We start from the raw sequence: 27,781 nt of genomic DNA, 5'->3' as shown, positions 1-27,781 counted from the left end.
CCATTCCAAACTCCAGAACAGGATCCGGCTCGCAGTTTCCCCAATCCCTGCTCCTCTCTTCTTCCGGCTCCAGTTTCTCCAACGATCCATTCCCACGTTTTGGAACCGGGTTCATAAATGCTGCCTGCCAGAGTCTGGCAACTTGGTCTCAAAGTTCAGCCGAGCCGGTTATACGGTCTGGTTTGCGATTCCTGCAGCCGGAGAGGCTTTTAAATAAATACATGAAATAAAGGCCTTTTCTGGAGGGCCTTTTTGGGAACAGGTGGCCCGGCCGGAAATCCCACGACAGCTGTGAGATGCCAACCCGTAACACAATCTTCGCTCGCCGGACAAACCCTGCTGTCCGTTCCAGTTCCCCGTTGACTGACAGGTGCCAACGCCAATAAGATGCTCTTGTATGGCTTTGGGGGAAGGGGCTGGAGGGTAGCTGGGTGGGGGTCACATCTTCTGGGACCTTGCAGATAAACAAGGGATATCATGGCGGGCCGAGCCATTCTTTGGTGTCTCCTGTGGTCTCTTTGTGCCCTGGGTGAGTGTTTTGCTTTTTCCTGCTAATAAAGTCCACATTGCGATGTGGGAGAGGGGTTTGGGACAGCTGGTACAGTGGTTTGGGTGTCGGGGCCCGGATTCGAATCCCCCACCCGAACCCATAATTAATAAGAATAACAATTTTTTATTTATACCCTGCCCTTCCCGGTTCAGAAAACCGGGCTCAGGGCGGCGCACAACAAATTTATTTATTTTTTAGTAAGTTTTTATTGTTAAAATAATTCAGCATTAATACACACATATTGCGAATATACAAGCATACATTTCATACAATCCTTAAATATATACAAACATACCTACATTCAGTCCCACAGATAACTCACCACAAATTTAAAACAATGGATGCAACAAAAAACACGGCGTAAAATGCAGCATAAAACGTGAATGGCAATAAATTCAAAATTGCCTCTCGCCACAGGGTGGTTGTTGTGAGGAGAAAATGGGGAGGAGGAGGAGAATGGAAAGAAATAAATAAGTGTGAGAAGGGAGCGAAAAAACCTCCGTTCGGATCATTATGGAAACCCCCCCTTGCTCAATATATATATATATTTGCAGCCTGGAGAATTGAGAGCAGGCTTGTTTATTGATTCGGGGTTTCCAGAGGCCCTGGAAAGATCTCTGCGCCTTCCTTAACATGTCATAAAAAGAATATAAAGATGAGAAATTCGGGGAATGAAATGAAAGGGATTCGTTGCAGTGCACCCGATCTGATTTCCTGACATGATGGATGAGTAATAAAAGGAGAACGAAATATCTCAGGGAAGCGTTGCATGGAGAATAATGAAGTCCTACAAAGTTTCTACGAATGCATCGATGCTTTTCTTGAATTACCCAATGTCAAATTGTTATTATTTTATCTGGAAAACCTTGGGTTTTTTCTGTGCTTTGCCTGTGTCCTAAACCTGTTCTCTGGCTGGCTGCTGGGTAATTCGGCGCCGATGAGTGCCGTTTTAAATGGCGGTCAACAATATTATTATAACGATTATATTATTATTATTGTTGTTATGAATTGTATTATTATTATATTATATTTCATCAAAAATAATATTATAACAATTCTGCTGCTTCTTTCAAACAAACCTCTGAGTGGTGCAGTGGTTAGAGTGCCGCACCGTGACCCGCGAGAGACCTGGGTTCGAATCCCCGCTCACTGGCCTACCTTACAGGGCTTGTTGTGAGGATTAAATGGGGAGGGGGAGAACCGTGAACGTCAGCTTCTCGGAGGAACCAGATGGGGTATGAATTTAGGAAGCAAATAATAATTTAGGAAGCAAATAAATTTAGGAAGCACGGATAGGCTCAGGTGCAAATAATACAATGCAAATTCCACATTTTAGGCCAGCAGTAAGGTAAGCTAGCTGTTTAGACACCAGGATAAATGTAAAAAAAACCTAGAATACGGGGATCCTAATAACTGTTAGCAGATCCAGGATGCGGAAATGGTGGAGAGACAAGACAAGGCCGTCGGCGCTAAATAGAAGTGATTTCTGTTCACACAGGTTAAGGGACGCCGTGGGGAGGAGGGGAGGGTTAGGTTGAATTTGGGAAATAAAATAATATATAGGACAGCAAAGGATATAATAGATCCTTATAGAATAGTAATATATTGTAACCAGAACAGAAGTTTAAAAGCAAAAGTAAATGCACTTTTAGTATTTTCATTATTGGAATAGTTATTATTATTTCTTATCAGTAGAAGGCAATGTTAATTTAGCCTTCTTTGTTTTGCTGTCTGTATAATTTTTTTTAAAGTCAATAAAAAAAGAAGAAGTGATATCTGCATTGCAGGGGGTTCAGCTGGATGATCCTTGGAGATCCCTTCCGTTTGAAAACGCCGGCAGCGTTAGGAAAAATTCAACAGTGCAAATAAGTTTTGACGGATGGAATACGGAATGGTTCAGTTTATGTAAAATACGCAGGGATTTCTGTTGTGCAAAATGAACCACGGAAAGGGAAGCAGTTGATATTTTAAGGTGGTTCAAGTGAATATTCTAAAATTGAAATTGAATTTTAAAATAACCTTTTTTAAAAAAAAATCCCTTCCAATGCCACAATTCTGAGCTTCGTCGGAGACTTTTAAAGAGAGGTCGGCTGGACGTCCGTTGGGTATTCTTCAGATGCAATCCCTGCGTTGTGGGGGTTTGCCTAGATGGCCTTTGGGGGTCCCTTTCAACTCCTCGGTTCTGTTCAAATGTTGGCCTTTCCCAATGGCCTGCGATCTGCCCTGTTGCAGAAGACAAACTTAGACTCTTTCTTTCTTTCTTTCTTTCTTTCTTTCTTTCTCTCTCTCTCTCTCTCTCTAGTTGTGAGCTGCTCAGAAGTTGAGGGCCGCCTGTTGGATAAACTCGCCCAGAACTACTCCACGACGGTCCTGCCCGTCCGCAGCGTCGACGACAGAGTCCCCGTCCGCATCGGGATGTCGCTCTCGCAGCTGATCAGCCTGGTGAGCGAAGTGTCTTTTGGACCCCGCGGCTTGGAGAGGGTGCAGGACTTGGAGCCGCCAGCAGGGGGAAGCGTGGCGGCACGGCAGCCAATCGGAACCCTGCTTCTGCTGCTGCCTGCAGAGGGCAGACTAGCTTCCTTTTCCTGTCGGTGCAATACCGCAGGGGAACAGCAGGGGGAGACAGTGCAGAAGGGACGCCGTGCAAATCGGGTCGATGTCACAGCAACACAGAGAGTTGGTCTCTTTAGATTCAGCCCGGGTTTTCCTCTAAACAGAACCTGTCCGGATGTTCAAAATGTGGGGCTGATTCCTGCATTGCAGGCGGTTTGTAGAATCTGGAATTGTAGAGTTGGGGCCCCCAAAGGTCATCCAGACCAGCCAGGAATCGCTGGTAAAGAATCCCTGGCAGGTGGCCATCGAATCGCTGCTTCGAAAGCTCCAAGCCTCCCTCTTAGGGAATCCAGTGAAATGGCTCCTGCCTAACTGGATTCTGAGCTCCATTTGAAGTTTAAAAATATTAAGTTTGGGGATTTCTTCAAGTGTCAGTTTTGCGGAACTAGTCATAAATACATGCAAAGCTTCTCCACAAACCAGTAATAGTGAGCTCAGCTAAAACCGAGCAGCCATCTGGCTCAGTAACAGATTAAACTGCACAACTATAACCAGAAATCCTGTGTGTTTGTGGACCATGTTCCTAGCAGCTAATCTTCATTGCTGAAAAGAGGCACTCATAATCCACTACGAAGCTATAATTCATTCTACAAATTCTTTTTAAAAATATTCTATACACATCAACACGAAAAATATCGAAAAATAACAATACACAGCACACAAAAACCAACGTTGGAAAACTAAAGAAAGCAACAACAACTACAAAACAAAACAAATCCATATCTTGCAAGTTAATACTATAAACACTAAAACCACAACAACAAGACATTGAATTTCACCAGTCCCACAGCACCTCCTTAACCTCTCATTGTGTCTTCCTGTTTTCCTTTTCATCTCTATCCTAACATCTAGATATAAATCCTTCTTTCATATCCTTTCACTTCACAAGGTTATTCCAGACTCAGACAGATTTCTGCCCTTGAACCTTGACTTTTGAGGTATTCATTTGTTGTTCTTTAGTTGTTTACTCGTGTCCGCCTCTTCGTGTCCCCCTGGACCAGAGCACGCCAGGCCCTCCTTTCCTCCACTGCCTCCCAGTTTGGTCAAACTCATGCTGGCACCTTCGAGAACACTGTCCCACCATCTGGTCCTCCGTGGTCCCCTTCTCCTTGTGCCCTCCATCTTTCCCAACATCAGGGTCTTTTCCAGGGAGTCTTCTCTTCTCAGGAGGTGGCCAAAGTCTTGGAGCCTCAGCTTCAGGATCTGTCCTTCCAGTGAGCACTCAGGGCTGATTTCCTTCAGAATGGAGAGGTTGGATCTTCTTGCAGTCCATGGGACTCTCAAGAGTCTCCTCCAGCACCAGAATTCAAAAGCATCCATTCTTCGGCGATCAGCCTTCTTTATGGTCCAGCTCTCACTTCCATACATCACTACTGGGAAAACCAGAGCTTTAACTAGACGGACCTTTGTTGGCAAGGTGATGTCTCTACTTTTTAAGATGCTGTCTAGGTTTGTCATTGCTTTTCTCCCAAGAAGCAGGCGTCTTTTAATTTCGTGGCTGCTGTCACCATCTGCAGTGATCATGGAGCCCAAGGAAGTAAAATCTCTCACTGCCTCCATTTCTTCCCCCTCTATTTGCCAGGAAGTGATGGGACCAGTGGCCATGATCTTCGTTTTTTTTGATGTTGAGCTTCAGACCATATTTTGCGCTCTCCTCTTTCACCCTCATTAAAAGGTTCTTTAATCCCTCCTCACTTTCTGCCATCAAGGTTGTGTCATCTGCATATCTGAGGTTGTTGATATTTCTTCCGGCAATCTTAATTCCGGCTTGGGATTCATCCAGCCCAGCCTTTCGCATGATGAATTCTGCATGTAAGTTAAATAACCAGGGAGACAATATACAGCCTTGTCGTATTCCTTTCCCAATTTTGAATTCCCATTCTTTTTTTACTTCACTTTTTGGTTTTTGTCTTACTATGTCTGTCAATTTGGCTAATTCTGAGTATTCTGAAAGCTTAGAGAACCACTCTCCCCTAGTGGGTAACTGGTTCCCTTTTCAGTACTTCTCATTTGCACAACCCTGGTTTCTCTCCCTGACTATTACCATTCTTGATTAAGAACAGTAAAATGCTCAAATTTTAGTTTATGCGACAGCTGTCAATACCGACTTCCCAGTGATAATGAAAACAGCTACATTGTAATGGAACCTCTATCCTTTTTCCATTCTCTTCATTATAGACCGTGGCTCGCTTTAAATAGTTTAGTACAAAATTTGATTCAGATTTTTTTTCCCTTGTTTTCCTGCTCCAAAAACTAGGTGCGTCTTATAGTCGGAGCGAAAACTAGGTATATGAAAATGATATATTGCTGGTATCTAACACTGAGTAAAATCTAAATCAAACAAGTGTTGGAAATGTAAAGAGAAAGGAGGTTTTCTTTTTATCATATGCAGTGGTCTTGTAGCAAGGTTAAAGCTTACCGGGAAATGATATACAATGAATTGAAAAGGATGTTCAAAATGTTTGTAAAACGAAAGCCAGAAGCTTTTCTTTTGGGACAGAACTACCTAAATTGTATAGAAATCTATTTATGTATGCTACTACAGCAGTAAGAATGCTCTTTGCCCAAAAGTGGGAAGAAGCAGAAAAGGAAGAACGGATACAAAAACTTAAGAAATATGCAGAAATGGCAAAACTTACCCGAAGAATAAGAAATCGAGATAACAAACTTTTTGTAAAAGAATGGAAATTAGCCAATCACGCAGGGCCCATTGTGTAAATAATGTATATAAAGCAGACATTCTGGGGGAACTTCCATTCCTCCTCACCACTGTGAGCTGAATAAAGAGCATGAAATCCACCCTCGACTCCGAGTCTATTTCAGGAGCCCTTCAGATTTTAGAAGATGGCTCTTATATCCACTCTTCTCCGGGCTAAATATCACCCAATTCCCTCAATCGTTCCTCCTAAAATTCAGTTTCCAGACCCTTCATCATCTTGGTCGCCCTCTTCTGGGCACTTTCCAGCTTGTCGACACCCGTCTAAAATTAAGGCGCCCAGAACTGGACGCAACGGGACTCCAGGCGGGGTCTGGCCAGGGCGTTTGGGCTGGATGACCACTGGGTCCCCTCCAATTCTACAATCTTGTGATTCGATGTCTCCTCTGGGCTTCGGCCAGGAAAGAGTTAATGGCGGCAGCTCGACAGCTGAAGATCCTGGCAATTAATAGCCGAATCCTGCAGCCACCCAGGACAAAGGCGGGCAGGTCTTCCTGTCCCTCTAAACTCATCCTCCCTCTAGGAATGGTCCCAATTTCCTTCCCAAGAAACAGTGAGATAGAATAAAAGCACATCTTCAAGCGCAGTTTCTGCTACCCTTCCAGACTGTCGTTATTTCGTTATTTCTAGTTGGGGTCAGCAAACGTTTTCAACAGGGGGCCGATCCACCGTCCCTCAGACCTTGTGGGGAGCCGGACTATATTTTGAAAAATAATAATGAACGAATTCCTATGCCCCACAAATAACCCAGAGCTGCATTTGAAATTAAAGCACAAACTCTACTCATGTAAAAACACCAGGCAGGCCCCACAATTAACCCAGAGATGCATTTTAAATAAAAGGACACATTCTACTCATGTAAGAACACGCTGATTCCCGGACTGTTCGCGGGCCGGATTGAGAAGGCGATTGGGCCGGATCCGGCCCCCGGGCTTTAGTTTGCCTACCCATGGGATAGAGTCACACACCAGCAAATTCAAATTATAATTTACCGTGTTTTTCTGTGTATAAGACGCCCCCATGTTTTGGAGGACTCCAAATTAAGAAAACATCCCTCAGTATACAGTGGTATCTCGGGTTAAGTACTTAATTCATTCCTGAGGTCCGTTCTTAACCTGAAACTGTTCTTAACCTGAAGCACCACTTTAGCTAATGGGTCTCCTGCTGCTGCCGCGCCGCCAGAGCACGATTTCTGTTCTTATCCTGAATCAAAGTTCTTAACGTGAAGCATTATTTCTGGATTAGCGGAGTCTGTAACCTGAAGCGTATGTACGGTAACCTGAAGTACCACTGTATAAGACGAGCCCCAATTTTAAACCTAATTTTTGGGTAAAAAAAACCTCCTAGTCTTAAGAAAAAACCTAGTCTTTGGTAAAAAAAACAAAAACAAACTTAGTCTTGTTATAAGGAAAAAATAACCTGTCTCCAAGAGCCCATATAGAGTCCTTAAGTGGGTTCCCTATTGGCAGGAGAAAATAACAGAGAATATTGAGAAGCAAAGCAGCTAGTAAGCCTGATCTTTATTAAACTGTTGCAACAGGGTCCCCTACTCACACGCAGGAGGGAGGAGGAACCCAGAAAAATGGTGCGCAAGGCCTTATATAGACCCTGAAATTGCCCACCCTTTGGCCCCAAACATCATGCATACATCACAGAAGGAGGCATCTACAGCGGAAATCCTGTCTGCCAGGGTACCTGATAATGGTCACTGATTGCTTTACCTGGGCAGTCTGGCCATTCTTTTGTGATGATAAATACCGTATTTTTTGCTCTATAAGATTCACTTTTTCCCTCCTAAAAAGTAAGGGGAAATGTGTGTGTGTCTTACGGAGCGAATGCAGGCTGCGCAGCTATCCAGAAGCCAGAACAGTAAGATCCCTCTTGCTGCTCTGGGATTCAGAATATTTTTTTTTCCTTGTTTTCCTCCTCCAAAAACTAGGTGTGTCTTGTGGTCTGGTGCGTCTTATAGAGCGAAAAATACGGTACTTAATTCCTGAGTCCAGGTCACAGGCTCACCCTATTCATACCCTAATGTGCCCTTAAGACAGGATTTGCAAGCGAAAAGACAATGGGATGGCTTTCCCCATTTTTCTCCCTCCTTGCAGAGAAATATTTGAGGTCATTGGGAGAGTCAAAGTGGCTTGAGAATTGCTCTCCTGTACTATTTCAAACACGTGGCTTATATACTTATGTATGTGTTTGCCTTGTAAATTATGAATATTTACTTTATATATTTGAGACCTTAAATTCTTATAACACCTTCCATCTCTAGATGGGCAAGAATTAATTTACTCTGGCGGTTCCCTCCCTGCGAGAAGCCAAGTTACAGGGAACCAGGCAGAGGGCCTTCTCGGTGGTGGCACCCGCCCTGTGGAACTCCCTCCCACCAGATGTCAAAGAGAACAACAACTACCAGACTTTTAGAAGACATCTGAAGGCAGCCCTGTTTAGGGAAGCTTTTAATGTTTAATAGGTTATTGTATTTTAGTGTTCTGTTGGAAGCCGCCCAGAGTGGCTGGGGAAACCCAGCCAGATGGGTGGGGCATAAATATATTATTATTATTATTATTATTATTATTATTATTATTATTATTATTATTTTGATGATGATGATGAGTATGCATGAAGCTTGCAAGCATCAGTCCAGCGGGATCTGGCTGCAAATTACTGCATAAATACTCAGGGTGGGTGGGTTTCATTTATATGATTACATAACGTTTATACACTGCACGATGCGGAATCAGCGTGTTTTTACATGAGTAGAATGTGTCCTTTTATTTAAAATGCATCTCTGGGTTATCTGTGGGGCATAGGAATTTCTTTCATATTTCCCCCCCAAAATATAGTCCGGCCCCCCACAAGGTCAGTGGAAAAGCTTGCTCACCTCTGGTTTAAAATATGCACAAAGTTAACAGGTTAAGAACTTGCCTGAATGAGAATATTTTTAGCAGGTGCTGAATAGACTACCGTGAAGGGCTCAAGTGGCAGGGAGTTCCGAGTGTAGCTGCCGCCATACTAAAATATTGGCTTCTTGCAAACATGGCACCTCTGACTGTGCCAACCCTTAGCGCTCTGAAAAATCGGACAATCCTTTTCTTTTCTTGTTTGTTTCTTCAGGCAGAGAAAGATGAGGAACTGACGACCAAAGTCTATCTGGATCTGGTAGGTGAAAATGAAATCTCTTTCTCTCTCTTTGCCTCCCTGACAAACGAACGCTTCTTCCCTTTTGGGGTAAGCGCCAGAAAGGGATCCAAATTCAGTTTTGTTCCAAGGGGTTTCTCTTCCGACTGCATTTCCAAAGGCACAGAATTCTCCCGGGGCGCCCAAACTTTTTGCAAACAGGGCCAGATTTGATGGAGTGAACATGCGTGAGGGCCGACCAAAGTTGTTGAGCTATTTCTACAATTTAACCCCAATGTTGAGCTTTTTTTAGGACTGCCGTTTTCCCTGCAGCTGCTGAGGTTGTTTTTTTACAATTTCATCCTTGTTATGTACTGAGTTGAATAGGATCCAAAATGCAGCAGTCTGATTGGCCCTAGAACAATAGGATCCAGAATGCAGCAGTCTGATTGGCCCTAGAACAATAGGATCCAGAATGCAGCAGTCTGATTGGTCCTAGAACAATAGGATCCAGAATGCAGCAGTCTGATTGGCCCTAGAACAATAGGATCCAAAATGCAGCAGTCTGATTGGTTCTAGAACAATAGGATCCAGAATGCAGGAGTCTGATTGGCCCTAGAACAATAGGATCCAGAATGCAGCAGTCTGATTGGTTCTAGAACAATAGGATCCAAAATGCAGCAGTCTGATTGGTTCTAGAACAATAGGATCCAGAATGCAGGAGTCTGATTGGTCCACAGGAGCCACCCAATCGAGCTTCAGGTGGAAGTGAATCCGCAACCTGATTGGTCTACAGGAGAATCCCGGAATTAGCCAATCACGTAGGGCCCATTGTCTAAATAATGTATATAAAGCAGACATTCTGGGGGAACTTCCATTCCTCCTCACCACTATGAGCTGAATAAAGAGCATGAAATACACCCTCGACTCCGAGTATATTTCAACCCTGATGTTGTTGAGCTTTTTTTTTACAGTTTTACCCCAGGACATATACTGCTACAGGGGCCAGATTTAATCGAACAGCGGGCTGGATTAGGCCCCCGAAACAGATTTGTCTGCTTGAGGGGATGTTCAGAAACCATCAGGCAGCAGTTTGTCTATTGGACCTTTTCCGGGAGTATTAATAATAATAATAATAATTTATTATTTATACCCCACCCATCTGGCTGGGTTTCCCCAGCCACTCTGGGCAGCTTCCAACAGAATATTAAAATACAAGAACCTATTAAAGATTAAAAGCTTCCCTAAACAGGGCTGCCTTCAGATGCCTTCTAAAAGTCAGATAGCTGCTTATTTCCTTGACATCTGAAGGGAGGGCGTTCCACAGGGCGGGCGCCACCACCAAGAAGGCCTTCTGCCTGGTTCCCTGTAACTTGGCTTCTCGCAATGAGGGAACCGCCAGAAGGCCCTCGGGAGAGGGACCCCGGTGTCCGGGCTGAACGATGGGGGTGGAGATGCTCCTTCGGGTCTACTGGCCTTTGAGGCCGTTTAGGGCTTTCAAGGTTAGCACCAACGATAACCTTCCTTTTACCTGTCCTCTTATGACTCTCTCATCTCCCTCTCGAGATAAAATACGTATTTTTCTCTCTCCGTGGGTATCAGACGTGGACCGACTACCGCCTCGTCTGGGACCCCGACGACTATGAAGGCATCACCTCCATCAGGCTTATCTCGAGCGAGGTCTGGCTCCCGGATATCGTCCTCATGAACAAGTGAGTGGCGATGAGGACTAGGAACCTTGCCTCTGTCAAAAGGAAGCGACCCGCATTGACATAATACCTCCAATGTATAATAGTACTAATTTGAGAATGATGTGTGTGATGGAAAGAGGATAAATATACCAGTTGTGGGAAGGGGGGGGTCGTGACTCGGCAGAGTCAAAGGGAATGTATGGTGTTATTACAATTTGTTGGAAAAGAATATGCAAGGAAAACAATAAAAATTCACTTGGGGAAAAAAAGGAAGCGACCTGCTGGGAAGGGAGGGGCTGTTCCCAGCAGGGATCCCTCGCCTTCCCATATAACGCGGTAATACAGCCTTCTCATAATGGGCATCTGTGGAGACCCAGCCAGACGGGCAGGGTATAAATAATAAATTATTATTAAATTATTATTATGGGGTACTGGACTGACGCAGCAGCCTCTTCTTCAGCTCTCAAGCCATTGACAAACCTTCTCCTCCATGAACTGGTCCAATCGTTTTCTAAAGCCATTCTCGACTCTGGCCATCTCCTCCTCCTGTGGCAGGGAGTTCCGCAGATTAAAAGTGAAAAAGTCCTGTCCTGAATCTCCCATCGTTCAGCTTCGTTGGGCGTCCACAAATTCGAGCGTTATGGGAGGAGAGGGAGAAAAACATGTCTCTGCCTTCTTTCGGAAGGCAGCCCTGTTTAGGGAAGCTTTTAATGTTTAAAAGGTTGTTGTATTTTAGTGTTTTGTTGGAAGCGGCCCAGATGGGCGGGGTATAAATAATAAATTATTATTATTATTATTATTTCTCCATTCCAGGCACTTTTGTATAGACTTCTATAAGAATAAGTTATTATTTATACCCCGCCTATCTGGCTGGGTTTCCCCAGCCACTCTGGGCGGCTTCCAGCAAAATATTAAAAACACAATAAAACATCAAACATTACAAACTTCCCTAAACTGGGCTGCCTTCAGATGTCTTCTAAAAGTCAGGTAGTTGTTTATTTCCTTGATATCTGGTGGGAGGGCGTTCTGCAGGCCGGGCGCCACCCCCGAGAAGGCCCTGTGCCTGGTTCCCTGCAACCTCACTTCTCGCAGGGAGGGAACCGCCAGAAGGCCCTCGGAGATGGACCCAGGTGTCCGGGGTGGAGACACTCCTTCAGGTCTACTGGGCCTTTGAGGGCTTTCAAGGTCAGCACCAACACTTTGAATTGTGCTTGGAGACGTACCTCCTCCTCGTCTCTCCCTGAAACCAAAATGTTCTCTAAACCACAATAGGGGGGAGAGCTCTCGCACTCGGATCCAGCTCGCGGGTTTCCCACACAGGAGTGTGGCTGTGGGAAAAGGAGGCCGGACTAGAAGGGCTATTGGCTTAACCCTGTTTTTGTCCCTTATTCACCCTGTCCAGCAACGACGGCAACTTTGACATTGCGCTGTCAATCAACGTCCTGGTGAACCACAAGGGAGTCGTCCGGTGGCAGCCGCCAGCCATTTACAAGAGCAGTTGCAGTATTCAGGTGAGTGAGATTTTCTTTATAAAAAAAATTAAATGAGATGTGGTTACAAATGGACCATTTGGGTCAGGGCCGTCTTTGCATACGCGCCACTGGGGTGCAAAGATCTGTCCAGCACCCCCAAATTTAGTTTTGTTGTTGTTGCTTAGTCGTTTAGTCATGTCCGACTCTTCCTGACCCCCTGTGAAGGATATTCTTTATGACCCCCTACTCTGATAAGATCCTCGTCCGCTTGAAAAGAGTCAGAATGACAGCAGGAAAAATCCCTTTATTTTGTCATGACAAAAACATGATACAGACACGCGTCGCCGATGTCTGCCCAGTGGCGTAGCGTGGCGGGTGCAGGGGGGCCGGCCACACCGGGCGCAACATCTGGGGGTTAGGGTTAGGGGGCGCAAATCCACGGGTTAGGGGGTGCAAATTACTTGCCTTGCCCCGGGTGCTGACAACCCACGCTACGCCACTGTGTCTGCCCCCGAATTCTGAGCGAGCCAGCTTTTTATACATTTGCAGAATAATACCACCTGATTTCTGGGAAATCGTAAATTATAGCAACTTCCTATGTCCTTATGTGGGCTTGCTTGCCCCCTTCTTCCTACAATGGCCTCACACCAGCCTCTCCACGCCTGAGTCTGCTTATCTCTTTACAACCTTGAATAATAAACATTTGAGTCTGTTCCATCAATGCCAGCCTTGTTCTCCTGATGGACCTCGACACGTGTTCACATGTAAAAAAATGTGATTTGCACTAATAGCCATAAGATGGGGCTTTGTTTCTTCTGGGGTACAATAACATCCATTCAACTTTGCTCTTATCTTTTTACCCGCCTAAGCCAGTCATCCTGAGAGAGGAGAAAATGGCTAAAACATTTTTTGGGATCATATAGAGAACAATATTCGAATAGCCCCTTTACCTGGACCAGAGCACGCCAGGCACTCCTGTCTTTCACTGCCTCCCACAGTAAAAGTAAGGGCTCAAAAAGCCCATCTACACTGACCCACTGTCAATCAAACCCCATCTAGTTGGTACATGACTTAAATGCCATTATACAAATCTGTGTTTGGAACGCAGTTTCCCAGTTCTGGTTGCCTCGCCTCGAAAAGGATATTGGAAAAGGTTCAGAAAAGGAACCGCCAAAACGATCAATACCTTCTATTGATTAAATCTCATTCAGCATCTTGTTCTACCAGCGTCCAAGCAAATGACCATTGTGGGAAACCCGCAAGCAGGATTCGAACAGGTTTCTAGCAACTGAGATTCAGACGCATTGCTGATTGATTGATTGATTGATTGATTGATGGATTGATGGATTGATTGATTGACTGATTGAGTTTCCTTACATGCCATTTTTTCCACACTGAGCAGCTCGCAGCAAACCTTCAAAACGTCAGAACACAAAGCGTTGAAAATGCAAATATAAATTTAAGTGTGATGGAGAAGAAACAGGAAAGGAGGGCCAAAAGTATAAGAGGTGGTAGCAATGTGAAATTATTTTTTAAAAGGCTTGGGGAAAAGACATATAAAGATTTGAAGAGAATGTTGAAAATGATTGTTGTTTTAAAAATTTGAAGTTATGATACTGAGATGTACAAGACTTGATGGAATTATAAAGCGAAAGACTTTGTCCTTGTATCTCAGAGTGGATGCTAAACCAAGACCAGAAGGAAGATAAAAAAAAGATTGGCAAAATAAATTACTGAACTGTGCAAGACAAATTAGATAATTTGAAACCCAAGGGGGAAAAAAGACTTTGAGTTTTTGTTTTCTGTTTTTGTTTTAAACGGGGCAAATGTTTAATGCATATTTTTTTTAAGCTTTGTGTATAGATTTCTACATTAGCATAACTTTTAGAAGTCGCTTGTAATAAGATGAAGAAGGTTTTAAAAGTGGACCGTTAAGAATATATAAGGTTTTCTGGACGTGCGTGAACAAGTATATTTTAACGGAACCAAGAGGGGGAGTGGAGGGAAGGCAAGCCAAAAATTGTGGTTAAAAAATGTGTTTATGATGTGTTTTTTTTCTTTTCTTTGTTATTATAAAATAAATAAATTGCTGGAAAAAAGGAGAAAAAAGGAAATACAAATATACAGAGCATGTCAGTAATGTAATTTTTAAAAAATGACATCCTGGACATTTTTCTCTCTCATTTTTTTTGGGGGGGGGTGTTATTTGTGCGGCAGGTGACGTACTTCCCCTTCGACTGGCAAAACTGCACGATGGTTTTCCGCTCATACACTTACGACACCTCGGAAATCACCCTTCTCCACCCGGTCGGTGAGGACGGGCTGGAGGTGAAGGAGATTATCATCTACGAAAACACGTTTATTGGTGAGGAATGGTGGGTTCTGGGAAAATGCGTGTGGCAGGAGCTGGCTAGACAAGGAAGGGTAAAACCAGCCCTAGACCCCCCCCCAAGGGATGACCCAAAAGACAACTTAGATCAGGGGTCAGCAAACTTTTTCAGCAGGGAGCTGGTCCACTGTCCCTCAGATCTTGTGGGGAGCCGGACTATATTTGGGGGGAAAATAAAAATGAACGAATTCCTATGCCCCACAAATAACCCAGAGATGTATTTTAAATAAAAGGACACATTCTACCCATGTAAAAACACGCTGATTCCCGGACCATCCGTGGGCCGGATTGAGAAGGCGATTGGCCCGGATCCAGCAGAGAATGCCCAGTAGCAGAGTTTAGATTTGCAAAAGTCAAGCGGCAGTATAGTGTCAGGAATATAGGTTGTTAGGATCCTTTTGTCCTGTTTAGTTCCATGCTGCACTCCCGTATTTCTAGCCCTCTTGCAACAAAGAGACAACAAGCTGTTAAGTAAGTTTAAAATGCTTTACTTACAAAAGTTCCAAAGGTCAGATTCATGCGTTTATCCAAGCAGCAGCAAAGGAGAACATAGGCAGAATACTCTCGGAACTGAAATTGAAAAAAATTGAAATACTTTATTGTCACTTGTACAACTTGTCTACACTGAGATTACACGAGCACCCCCCACTCAGCTCTCTTTGTCTTAATTCCCCTCGTTTACTGACGCACACCCACCAAACCCGAAACTCAGTTGCCCTGTTGTTATCCTTTCACTCAGCAGCCTAACAGTCCACAGATAGAAGCCGTTCTTTACCCTGTTGGTGAAACTAATCGTGCTTCTATATCTTTTGCCCGAGGGCAGGAGATCAAGAAAGTGCCGGCCAGGGTGTGAATCACCCCTGAGAATATTCCTCACTCTCCCGAGGCAATGATTCACGGGACAGCCCATAATATCTTGTGCTGCATTCACCACCCTCTGTCGGCACTTCCTATCAGTTGAAGTCAAACCATCGTACCACACTGTGATGCAGTAGGAAAGGACACTTTCTATTGTGGACCGGTAGACGGAGATTCTCAAATGTTGGTTGACCTTGTTGTTCCGCAATACTCTGAGGAGATGGAGTCTCTGTTGGGCTTTCTTAACCACCTGGGTTGTGCTTATTTTCCAAGTAAGGTCTTCATTGAGATAAACTCCTAGGAATATAAAGGAAGAGACTCTCTCCACACAATGGGGCTAGTTCTCCTCTCTTCCTCCGAACGTCCAACACCATCTCCTTTGTCTTGCTGATATCAAGGTGCAAGTTGTTCCCTAGGCACCATGTAGATATTTTTTGGACCTCCCCTCTACACGCTGATTCGTCTCCACCTGTTATTAAAGCCATTATGGTGGTGTCATCTGCAAACTTAATAATTGCAGTACAGTGGTACCCCGCAAGACGAACGCCTCGGAAGAAGAAAAACTCGCTAGACGAAGGAGTTTTTCGTTTTCTTAGCCGCTTCGCAAGACGCATTTCCCTATCGGCTTGCTCCGCAAAACGAAGCTTGCCCCGCAAGCTCCGGGGATAGCAGGGAAGCGCAGTGAGTCTTCCCCGCTGTCCCCGGACCTCTTTTGAAGCAAGGGGCGGCAACGGGGAGAAGCGATTCTCCCCGCTGCCCCTTCCCTTGCTTTAAAACAGGTCCGGGGACAGAGGGGAAGGCGCACGGAGATTGCGGGGACGGTCTCCATAGGAACACATTGATTGATGTTCAATGCATTCCTATGGGAAACCGTGCTTCGCAAGACGAAAAACTCGCAAGAAGAAAAAACTTGCGGAACGAATTAATTTCGTCTTGCGAGGCACCACTGTAGACGGGTCAGATGATACACTGAGAATTGTATTTGTATTAATTGTATTAATTGCAGAGAATACAGAAAGCTTGCTTAGGCACGTCTTCGTTGGCTAGTTACATGGTGAGGAGACAGTGAGAGAGGAACAGGAAGAGGAAGCTGCACTTCCTCCCTTGCCAGGCGGAAGAGTGGGTGTGTCCTAGCTGAGTCTAGGAACACAACTCTATTGTCTTAACCCCTTCATGCACTAACTAGAAATCACGCATGGTTGTGTTTGACTGCAATTTCCTCCAAGTTCATTCCCTTCTGTCTTTTCCTTTGGCAGACAACGGGCAGTGGGAGATCCGGCACAAACCGTCCCGCAAGAACACCCACCCGGGAGACCCCCTGTACGAGGACATCACCTTCTACCTCATCATTCGGAGGAAGCCCCTCTTCTACCTCATCAACGTCATCATCCCTTGCATCCTGATTACCATCCTGGCCATCTTTGTCTTCTATCTCCCGCCGGATGCTGGTGGGTAGCCAGGAAAAAAGAGAGCCGCTCTTGAGCGACACCTTCAGGCTGTTAAGTGTTATTACACCCTCGGGATGGGCTTAGCTGAGCCTGACGCCCTCCTCCAAGAGGGATATTGCAAAGCTGGGGAAAGCTTCAGAAAAAGGCAAGAAAAATTGAGGGATTTCCCCTAGGAGGAAAGGTTTGGGTAGGGCGTGCCATTTTAGGAGGTGAAACTAATTGTTTGCAAATTTCTTCAGGGGGCGGGGTCCTTAAAAGTATGTGTTTGGGTGTGAGGAATTCAAATCTGCTATTATTTTTGTGACTGAGCTTGGGAAGTCTGTGTTTGAGGAAGAAGCACATAAACTGCTTTCAGAAAACCGACGAGTTTTAATCTTGCCTTCTGAAAATGTCAGGTAATGCTAAATAATAATGATGAATAATATTAATTTTAAATGCTATTAATAACTGCAAGAGCTTGTCGGTCATTTTTAATGATTTCTATGCAGCCTTGCAGACATTTTACTTCCCAAGCAAAACGAAATGATATCAAATTAACTGAAATATATGTCGACTTCCCATGTCACGCTGCAACTTTTGAGCAGTCCTCACTTTCGGCATTTGAAAGCTGTACAATTCGACACACCTTCGCAGGGGGGACTCTTTAGAGAAAAGGCGAGGGAGAGGGAGGTTTGGTATGGATAAAACGGATGAATTTTTTTAACGCAGTGTGTGGTTAACCTGGGGAACTCCCTGCCACAGGAGGCGACAATGCTCACCAACCCAACTGGCTTCAACAGAGGATGAGATGAATTAATGGAGGTTTCAGGCTATCCAGCGGCTATGAGCCACAATGGCTATGACCTGCCTCCGCGACTGGGGGCAGAAAACCAGAGGAAGGGAGAGGATTGTGTTCGAATCCTGCTTGTGGGTTTCCCAAAAGAAGCATATGTCGGCTTGGTGTAATAGGGAGAAGAAGAAGAAGAAGAAGAAGAAGAAGAAGAAGAAGAAGAAGAGGAGGAGGAGGAGGAATTATTTATTATTTATACCCCTCCCATCTGGCTGGGTTTCCCCAGGCACTCTGGGCGGCATCCAGAAAAATATTAAAATACAACAATTCACCAATTTTAAAAGCTTCCCTAAACAGGGCTGCCTTCAGATGTCTTCGAAAAGTCAGATAGTTGTTTATTTACTTGAAATCTGGTGGGAGGGTGTTCCACAGGGCAGGTGCCACCACCGAGAAGGCCCTCTGCCTGGTTCCCTGTAGCTTTGCTTCTTGCAGGGAGGGAACTGCCAGAAGGCCCTCGGAGCTGGACTTCAGTGTCCGGGATGGACAATGGGGGTGGAGACGCTCCTTCAGGTCTACTGGGCCTTTGAGGCCGTTTAGGGCTTTCAAGGTCAGCACCAACACTTTGAATTGTGCTCGGAAACGTTCTGGGAGCCAATGAAGGTCTTTCAAAACGGTGTTATGTGGTCTCGGCAGCCGCTCCCAGTCACCAGTCTAGCTGCCGCATTCTGGATTAGTTGTAGTTTCCGGGTCACCGTCAAAGGTAGCCCCACGTAGAGCGCATGGCAGTAGTCTAAGCGGGAGATAACCAGAGCATGCACCACTCTGGCCGGACAGTCTGTGGGCAGGGAGGGTCTCATCCTGCGTACCAGATGGAGCTGATAAACAGCTGCCCTGGACACAGAACTGACCTGCGCCTCCATGGACAGCGGTGAGTCCAGAATGACTCCCAGGTGCGCACCTGGTCCTTCAGGGGCACAGTTGCCCCATTCAGGACCAGGGAGTCCTCCAGACCTGCCCGCCCCCTGACCCCCAAGAACAGTACTGCTCATGTTCTCCTCCGCCTCCTTTCCTCAGGCGAGAAGATGACCCTCTCCATCTTTGCTCTCCTCACCCTCACCGTCTTCCTCCTGCTGCTGGCCGACAAGGTCCCAGAGACATCTTTGGCGGTGCCCATCATCGTGAAATACCTCATGTTCACCATGAGTCTTGTGACTTTGTCCGTCATCCTCAGCGTGGTCGTCCTCAACTTGCACCATCGCTCGCCCAACACTCATGAGATGCCCTTCTGGGTGCGACAGGTATGTGGGGGAGATTGACACTAAAAATTCTTCTTCTTTGCTGATCCCTCGTAGCCGAGTAAGATTGTCTTCCATAAACACTGTCTTAACAATAAGTCCGTAAGTGACTATGGAGGCCGATTCTGGATCCACACGTCCTTCCACAGTGGGGACATTGGTTTCTGGGCGGGAGTCCATCACGGTGTGGATTTGTTAGGAGCTCACCCTACACTCGAGTAGGACCCTGGTAGAGGCACATGCCCGACTGGCATGTTCTCTCCCTCCTGGCCGATCGTTCGGGAGCTTCAAAAGCTTTCTTCAGCCCGAACATCACAGCGACAGATGCCAACAGACACCGGCACACTTAGGGATCCGCAGAGTCTTCGCAGTTCGCGTGACAGACCTCGGCAACTCAGCATTTTGGCTAATCTACTTTATTTACATCTAAACACACACAGAGCACTGCAACATGGCTCCCCCTCTCTCTCTAGCATCAGACAGCAAAGAGGAAAAGAACAAAGGACAATAGTCCCACTTCACGGAACACAGGAACACAAACATCCTGTCTCCGTCACTTCCCACTCTGTGGAGTCAAAGCATATGTGAAAGACAACAATCCCATGACTGCAATCACGGAGCAGGAATACTAACAGCCTTCCTCTTAGCACATTTCTCCCTTGCGTCCTGAGTTCGAGTGTCTTCAAAGCCCACGACACCTTTGGTAAAGGCTGTTCTCCAACTGGAGCACTCGCAGGCCAGTGTTTCCCAATTGTTGGTGTTTATACTACATTTTTTTAGATTTGCCTTGAGAGAGTCTTTAAACTTCTTTTGTTGACCACCAGCATTACGCTTTCCATTTTTAAGTTGGGAATAGAGTACAGTGGTACCTCAGGTTACATGCGCTTCAGGTTACATACGCTTCAGGTTACAGACTCCGCTAACCCAGAAATAGTGCTTCAGGTTAAGAACTTTGCTTCAGGTTGAGAACAGAAATCGTGCTCCGGCGGCGCGGCAGCAGCAGGAGACCCCATTAGCTAAAGTGGTGCTTCAGGTTAAGAACAGTTTCAGGTTAAGTACGGACCTCCGGAACGAATTAAGTACTTAACCCGAGGTACCACTGTAGTTGAAGGCAATCATCAGGCATCCGCCCAACATGACCTGTCAACGAAGCTGATGTTCAAGAATCATTGCTTCAACACTGGTGGTCTAAAATTTAAACCTCCTATCTCACGTGGGGGAGAAATACAAAAAGTAAACAGGCTGTGAAGCCTTTCTAGCAGAGTAAAGACACTTATACGTTTTGCCGTGTAATGAAGTTTAGGAATAAGGCAACGATATCTTTTTGTCCACTTTTATTTGTGGTCTGCTTCGCCTTGCCATTGGAGCAAATGAATTGAAAAGGATGTTCAAAATAACTTTTGTCAGAACACACACACACACAACCAGAAGCTTTTCTTTTGGGACAGAACTACCTAAATTGTATAGAAATCTATTTATGTATGCTATACTACAGCAGTAAGACTGCTACTTGCCCCAAAGCGGGAAGAAGTAGAAGTCCCAGCAAAGGAAGAATGGATACAAAAACTTCTGGAATATGCAGAAATGGCGAAACTTACCGGAAGAATAAGAAATCAAAACAACAAACTTTTTATAAAAGAATGGAAAAGGCTTACTGAATATTTACAGATAAATTGCAAACAGATGAAAACATTGGCAGGATTATTGTAACAACCTGCAGTTTCGTAAGAGTATGTATTTAAAGTCGATAATTAAATGAATTTGGTTATGTAGAAAATATTTAAAAATAAATTTAAGGAACTGCAGAAAGAGGGGGAAGGAAGTCAAACGTTGAAATGTTAAATGGATTGTAAAACTAATGAAATGTATAAGCTTGAAAAGTATAAACACAAAGAGAGAGGATGAAATGTTTTTAGTTAAAAAAAAGTTTACTTACAATTCAGTGCAGGCAGCAAATATAGCAATGTAGTATATAGAAGACGACTTCAAACTTAGAGCAAAAATAAGAGTTGGTGGTCTCAAAAGAGGGTGCGTGGGTCCTCAGACACATTTCCGCTTAGCATGTTGGAGCATGGTAGAAAAAGAGAGGCAGATAGAGACCTGCACTGGTGTAGCAAAACATGCATTTGTGATTGGGCAGCAAATCCCACAGGAATAGCGCCATCGCTTGAAGGGGCAGTGGGAGAACAGCTGCGTCTTAAAAGGAAAGTTGTGGTGCAGGGAGGTGAGCAGGAAGAAGCTGGCCGGCAGAACCGTGCTTTGGACCAGCTGTGAACTGTGGAACTCCCTGCCACAGGAGGGAGCGGCAGTTCCCAACCTGGGTGGCTTTAAAAGAGAACTGGGCACGTTCATGGAGGAAGAGGGCGCTATTGATGGCTTCGAGCCGGAATGGCTGCGTTCTGCCTCCACGGTCTGAGGCAGCGATCCTTCTGAAGAACAGTTGCTGGAAACCGCAGGCGGGGAGAGTGGCTCTCGAACTCGGGTCCTGCTCGCGGGTTCCCCAGAGACATCTGGTCATACTCTGTGATGGCAGCATGCTGGAGTAGATAGACCATTGGCCGGATCCAGCAAGCTTCATATTACATTATTTTGCCTTTCAGACTGCAATGAGCTTGAGATGACAAAAGGCCAGCGAGAGATTCACAGCCGTTAAAGGCCATAGGGACTACCACCAGCTGTCAGAATAATAATAATAATAATAATTTATTTATACCCCACCCATCTGGCTGGGTTTCCCCAGCCACGAATATATAAAAGCATCTATATAGTTCTGTTTGTGGCCTCTGGCCTTTGGTTTGGACTGTGTCTGACCCTTATGTTTCCCTCCCCTTATGGTTTTGATCTATGGGCTACCGTATTTTTTGCTCTATGAGACTCACTTTTCCCCTCCTAAAAAGTAAGGGGAAATGTGTGTGCGTCTTATGGAGCAAATGCAGGCTGCGCAGCTATCCCAGAAGCCAGAACAGCTGCTTTCACTGCGCAGCGATCCCTCTTGCTGTTCTGGCTTCTGAGATTCAGAATATTTTTTTTCTTGTTTTCCTCCTCCAAAAACTAGGTGCGTCTTGGGGTCTGGTGCGTCTTATAGAGCGAAAAATACGGTACTTTTAAAACAAGGCTGCATTTTAACTTGCATTTTAACCTGTATTTTAAATTGGTGTTTTCCCCCCCTATTATGTTGTTACTGCAATTTTTACTGGTGTTAGCCGCCCTGAGCCCAGCTCTGGCCGGGGAGGGCGGGGTATGAATAAAATTTATTATTATTATTATAGAGACGGCCACCTTCTTACCAAAACCTTCTGCCTCGCTGGCATCCCTTAAGCAGAAATGCGAGGAAATGTTCTCTCTCTTCCTCTCTCCCTCCTTCTCTAGACCTTCATCCACACGCTTCCCCGGTACTTGGGCTTGCGGCGCCCCAAGCCAGAGACGCTCCTGAAACCTGCACCCCCGCACCCCAAACAAGAGACCGTGGTGAAAAGCAACCGCCGGACGGACGAGTATTTTATCCGCACCCCTGCCTACGATTTTCTGTTCCCCAAACCCAACAGGTGAAGAGGCCAGGCAATTTGACACTGGTGGGATGAACGAGAGAGAGGTTGTTGCTAGGTACAGTGGTACCTCGGGTTACATATGCTTCAGGTTACAGATGCTTCAGGTTACACACTCTGCTAACCCAGAAATAGTGCTCCAGGTTAAGAACTTTGCTTCAGGATGAGAACAGGAATCGTGCTCCGGCGGTGCGGCAGCAGCAGGAAGCCCTATTAGCTAAAGTGGTGCTTCAGGTTAAGAACAGTTTCAGGTTAAGTACGGACCTCCGGAACGAATTAAGTACTTAACCCGAGGTACCACTGTAGTTCTGAAATTGTGGCGGTGGGAATTGTGGGGGGGAATTTCCCTTATGGGTTTGAGTACGGAGACTCGCCCCAGACTCCCAGTCAGTGAGACTTTATTCAGGATTGCGTCGCCAGGTAGAGTCTGAAGAGCATTCCCGATTTCCTCGCAAACTGCAAATCCGATTTGGTCGTGTTGACAGTAAAGCCAATTACGAGGGTTTCAAAGCGCATTGAGAGCAAGGGCCACCCTTTCCGGTTCAGTGTTGTCGTCACTCCAAATGGGGAAAGATCTTCGCCCTGGCACTTTTCAGGACTAATTGGATTTTTTTTTTGCAAAGGAGGGCCCTCCCCATTTGAGAAATATTTGCTACTCTTGAATAAAGGGACCCCTGACCATTAGGTCCAGTCGTGACCGACTCTGAGGTTGCGGTGCTCGTCTCGCTTTATTGGCCGAGGGAGCCGGCGTGCAGCTTCCAGGTCATGTGGCCAGCAGGACTAAGCCGCTTCTGGTGAACCAGAGCAGCGCACAGAAATGCCGTTTACCTTCCCGCCAGAGCTGTACCTATTTATCTACTTGCACTTTGACTTGCTTTTGAACTTCTTGGTGGGCAGGAGCAGGGACCGAGCAATGAGAGCTCACCCCGTTGCGGGAATTCAAACCGCCGACCTTCTGATCGGCAAGTCCTAGGTTCTGTTGTTTAACCCACAGCGCCATCAGCGTCCTATTGTGTATGTATAAAGGTAAAGGGACCCCTGACCATTAGGTCCAGACGTGTCCAACTCTGGGGTTGCGGTGCTCATCTCGCTTTACTGGCCGAGGGAGCCAGCGTACAGCTTCTGGGTCATGTGGCCAGCAGGACTAAGCCGCTTCTGGCAAACCAGAGCAGCGCATGGAAACACCGTTTACCTTCCCGCCGGAGCGGTACCTATTTATCTACTTGCACTTTGATGTGCTTTTGAACTGCTAGGTTGGCAGGAGCAGGGACCGAGCAACGGGAGCTCACCCTGTCATCGCGGGGATTCGAACCGCCGACCTTCTGATCGGCAAGTCCTAGGCTCTGTGGTTTAACCCACAGCGCCACCCCCGTCCCTTACTCTTGAATAGCTCCCTTAAAATAATAGGCTTGAGCCAGGGGAAGATGGCAGTCTCAGCTTGTTCTATCAATGGTGGACTCCTTCTTCCATTCTCACCCTTTCAAGGTTTTCATAGGAGGGTCATCCGCAGTGCGGGGGTCTTTTGCCCAATGTGGGGCTCGAACCCTCGACCCTGAAATTCAGAGTCTCATTCTCTGCTAACTGATTGATTGACGTGGGAGAGGATATATTAATTACAAATATCCTTCCAGACTCTCACATGTATGGGATCAGCTTGAATAATCAGCTTGATGTTTGCATTTGGAACTATTTTCCTTTGGGAGGAAAATAGAAGCTTAGGAAAGGCTGAAAGTTGGTACTTTTGGAGTTACCTGCTTGATAAAAGAATGACTGTAAAGTAAGTTTAAATTGGGGTTTACTTACTTAAAGTCTTGTGCTCATTTCAGCGCCCAACAGCAGCAAACACAACGCAGGTGGAAAAAAATACTTCTAGGTTACAAAATACATAGTTGAATAGTAAAATTGTGTCTGTGCTCAGGGAGAGTTGAGAGAGACATCTATCCCAATCAAAAATATGGTGCAAAAGGACAGAGAGAGAGAGGATAAGGGTTTATATCTCTCGTTTCTTCCAGCCACTGGAAACAGGGGAAATGACATCACACAGAGTTCTCTCTCTCTCTCCACCAATCGCATTCCTATGGTCTGAGTCTGCCTATCTAGGAATTTACTTCTCTGTGGTTGTTAGCCCCTAGACCAGGGGTCAGCAAACTTTTCCAGCAGGGGGCCGGTCCACTGTCCCTCAGACCTTGTGGGGGGCCGGACTATATTTTAGGGGGAGGAAATGAACGAATTCCTATGCCCCACAAATAACCCAGCGATGCATTTTAAATAAAAGCACACATTCTACTCGTATAAAAAACACGCTGATTCCCGGACCGTCCGCAGGCTGGATTTAGAAGGCGATTGGGCCGGATCCAGCCCCTGGGCCTTCATTTGCCTACCCATGCCCTAGACCAATGGTTCTCACCCTGTGGGTCCCCAGATGTTGTTGGACTACAACTCCCATCATTCCTAGCCAGTGTGAGCCGTGGTCAGGGATGATGGGAGTTGTAGTCCAACAACATCTGGGGACCCACAGGTTGAGAACCGCTGCTAGACTCGCTAATTAACGAGAATATGCATTGTTAGGTTTGACGGCAAATCTCCCGCAGGTTCCAGCCAGAGGCATTCCCCACGGATATGAAGAAGTACATTGACGGCCCCAGTCACTGCATTGCGCTCCCGCCAGACTTGAAGGCCGCAATGGATGCCATCACCTACATAGCAGAACAGCTGCAAGAGCAGGATGACTACGACGAGGTGAGATCTTCCAGAAGAAACCAAGCATTCTGGGGAAGGATGGAAGGATCTGGGCGTGTTTTGCCTGGATAAAGGGAGACCGAGATGAGATGCAATTTGCTGTTGTTGTTGAGTCATTTAGTCGTGTCCGCCTCTTCGTGACCCCCTGGACCAGAGCACGCCAGGCCCTCCTGTCTTCCACTGCCTCCCGCAGTTGGTCAAACTCATGTTGGTCTCTTTGAGAACACTGTCCCACCATCTCGTCCTCTGTCTTCCCCTTCTCCTTGGGCCCTCCATCTTTCCCAACACCAGGGTCTTTTCCAGGGAGTCTTCTCTTCTCATGAGGTGGCCAAAGTCTTGGAGCCTCAGCTTCAGGATCTGTCCTTCCAGTGAGCACTCAGGGCTGATTTCCTTCAGAATGGAGAGGTTGGATCTTCTTGCAGTCCATGGGACTCTCAAGAGTCTCCTCCAGCACCAGAATTCAAAAGCATCAATTCTTCGGTGATCAGCCTTCTTGATGGTCCAGCTCTCACTTCCATACATCACTAGTGGGAAAACCAGAGCTACACGGACCTTTGTTGGCAAGGTGATGTCTCTGCTTTTCAAGATGCTGTCTAGGTTTGTCACTGCTTTTCTCCCAAGAAGCAGGCGTCTTTTAATTTCGCGACTGCTGTCACCATCTGCAGTGATCATGGAGCCCAGCCACCTTCAAATATCTGGTGGGCTTCCACATGGAAGAGGGAACAAAGCTGTTTCCAGAGGGCAGGACCCCCAAAACCAACACATTCAAGTTACAAGGCAGGGGATTCCAGGCGGTTGGAGGATGGATGGCGGCTAGTGGATTGAGGTTGAATCCTGACAAGACAGAAGTACAAGAGGCGGGCAGGTGTGGAGGACTCCCTGGTCCTGAATGGGGCAACTGTGCCCCTGAAGGACCAGGTGTGCAGCTTGGGAGTCATTCTGGACTCACAGCTGTCCATGGAGGTGCAGGTCAATTCTGTGTCCAGGGCAGCTGTCTACCAGCTCCATCTGGTATGCAGGATGAGACCCTCCCTGCCCAAAGACTGTCTCTCCAGTGTGGTGCATGTTCTGGTTATCTCCCGCTTGGACTACTGCAATGCGCTCTATGTGGGGTTACCTTTGAAGGGGACCTGGAAACTACAATTAATCCAGAATGCGGCAGCTAGACTGGGGACTGGGAGACCATATAACACCAGTCCTGAAAGACCTACATTGGCTCCCAGGACGTTTCCGAGCACAATTTAAAGTGTTAGTGCTGACCTTGAAAGCCCTAAATGGCCTCAAAGGCCCAGTAGACCTGAAGGAGCGTCTCCACCTCCATCGTTCAGCCCAGACACTGAGGTCCAGCTCCGAGAGCCTTCTGGCGGTTCCCTCATTTGAGAGAAGCAAAGCTACAGGAAAGCAGGCAGAGGGCCTTCTCGGTGGTGGCCCCCACCCTGTGGAACGCCCTCCCTTCAGATGTCAAAGATACAAAGAACTACCTGACGTTCAGAAGACATCTTAAGGCAGCCCTGTTCAGGGAAGTTTTTAATGTGTGACCTTTTAGTGTATTTTTGGTATTTGTTGGAAGCCACCCAGAGTGACTGGGGAACACCAGCCAGATGGATGGGGTACAAATAAATTATTATTATTATTATTATTATTATTATTATTATTATTATTAAACACTAGGAGGGTCCGAGCTGTTTGGCTGTGGAACAGACGCCCTCCGAAGGTGATGGGCTCTCCTTCATTGGGAGTTTTTATGCAGAGGTTGGATGAACAGGTGTCAAGCAGCTCCGATTCCTGTCTCTCCGGGGGTTGGGCTGGATGACCTTTGGGCGTCCCTCCCAATTTGACTGTTCTTTGACCTGCTTCCTCCTTCCCTTGCAGCTGAAGAAGGACTGGGAGTACGTGGCCATCGTGGTGGACCGCCTTTTCTTCTGGACCTTCATCATCTTCACCACGCTGGGCACCTTCAGCATCTTCCTGGATGCCAGCTTCCACCTGCCCCCCGACCAGCCCTTCCCCTGAGCCCACGGCCACCTTCGCCCAACCGGAATAATGGGTCGGGTGGTCCTTCCACGGGGAAGGCCTGTGAACCGTTGACTCCCGCCGACACGGTGACAGGATGTGAAGAACATGCTCGTGCCCACATCCCTATGGGGAGGGTCTGGGGAACCTCAAGGGTAAAATACAGCCCCCTAAGCCTCTCTATTCAGACCCTAGGCCACACCCTCTCTGCAAGTCACACCCACTGGGACTCCACAAGGCCACACCCTCTCCTCAAGCCACACCCACTGAAACGCTACAAGGCCACACCCCCTCCTCAAGCCACACTCACTGGGATTCCACAAGGCCACACCCACTGGGACCCTTCAAGGCCACACCCTCTCAAGCCACACCCCTACATGTACTGTACAAGGCCACGCCCTCTCCTCAAGCCACACCCACTGGGACTCCACAAGGCCATGCCCTCTCAAGCCACACCCACTGGGATTCTACAAGGCCACACCCTCTCCTCAAGCCACACCCACTGGGGTTCCACAATGCCACACCCTCTCCTCAAGCCACGCCCACTGGGAGTCCACAAGGCC

The 27,781-nt window shown here is 46.5% G+C and overlaps 2 protein-coding genes across 2 annotated transcripts in view; one reads left to right on the top strand and one right to left on the bottom strand.

Annotated features, from left to right (window-relative positions):
- The window catches only part of LOC309355870 (thialysine N-epsilon-acetyltransferase-like), a 218,871-nt gene that overhangs the window by 173,581 nt on the left and 17,509 nt on the right, over window positions 1-27,781 (bottom strand). The window lies entirely within an intron of this gene.
- CHRNB1 (cholinergic receptor nicotinic beta 1 subunit) lies at window positions 432-27,548 on the top strand. Its single transcript, XM_081886872.1, has 11 exons — window positions 432-529; window positions 2,853-2,992; window positions 8,997-9,041; window positions 10,602-10,711; window positions 12,093-12,201; window positions 14,380-14,527; window positions 16,666-16,857; window positions 18,701-18,924; window positions 22,291-22,466; window positions 25,058-25,205; window positions 27,078-27,548. Exons 1-11 carry the CDS (start codon window positions 478-480, stop codon window positions 27,216-27,218), a joined length of 1,485 nt encoding a protein of 494 aa, XP_081742998.1. The 5' UTR covers window positions 432-477; the 3' UTR covers window positions 27,219-27,548.

Source organism: Podarcis melisellensis (assembly GCF_964234715.1).
Source record: "Podarcis melisellensis genome assembly, chromosome: 13".
In the NCBI taxonomy this organism is placed as follows: Eukaryota; Metazoa; Chordata; class Lepidosauria; order Squamata; family Lacertidae; genus Podarcis; species Podarcis melisellensis.
This window is presented reverse-complemented; position numbering and strand designations above follow the sequence as displayed.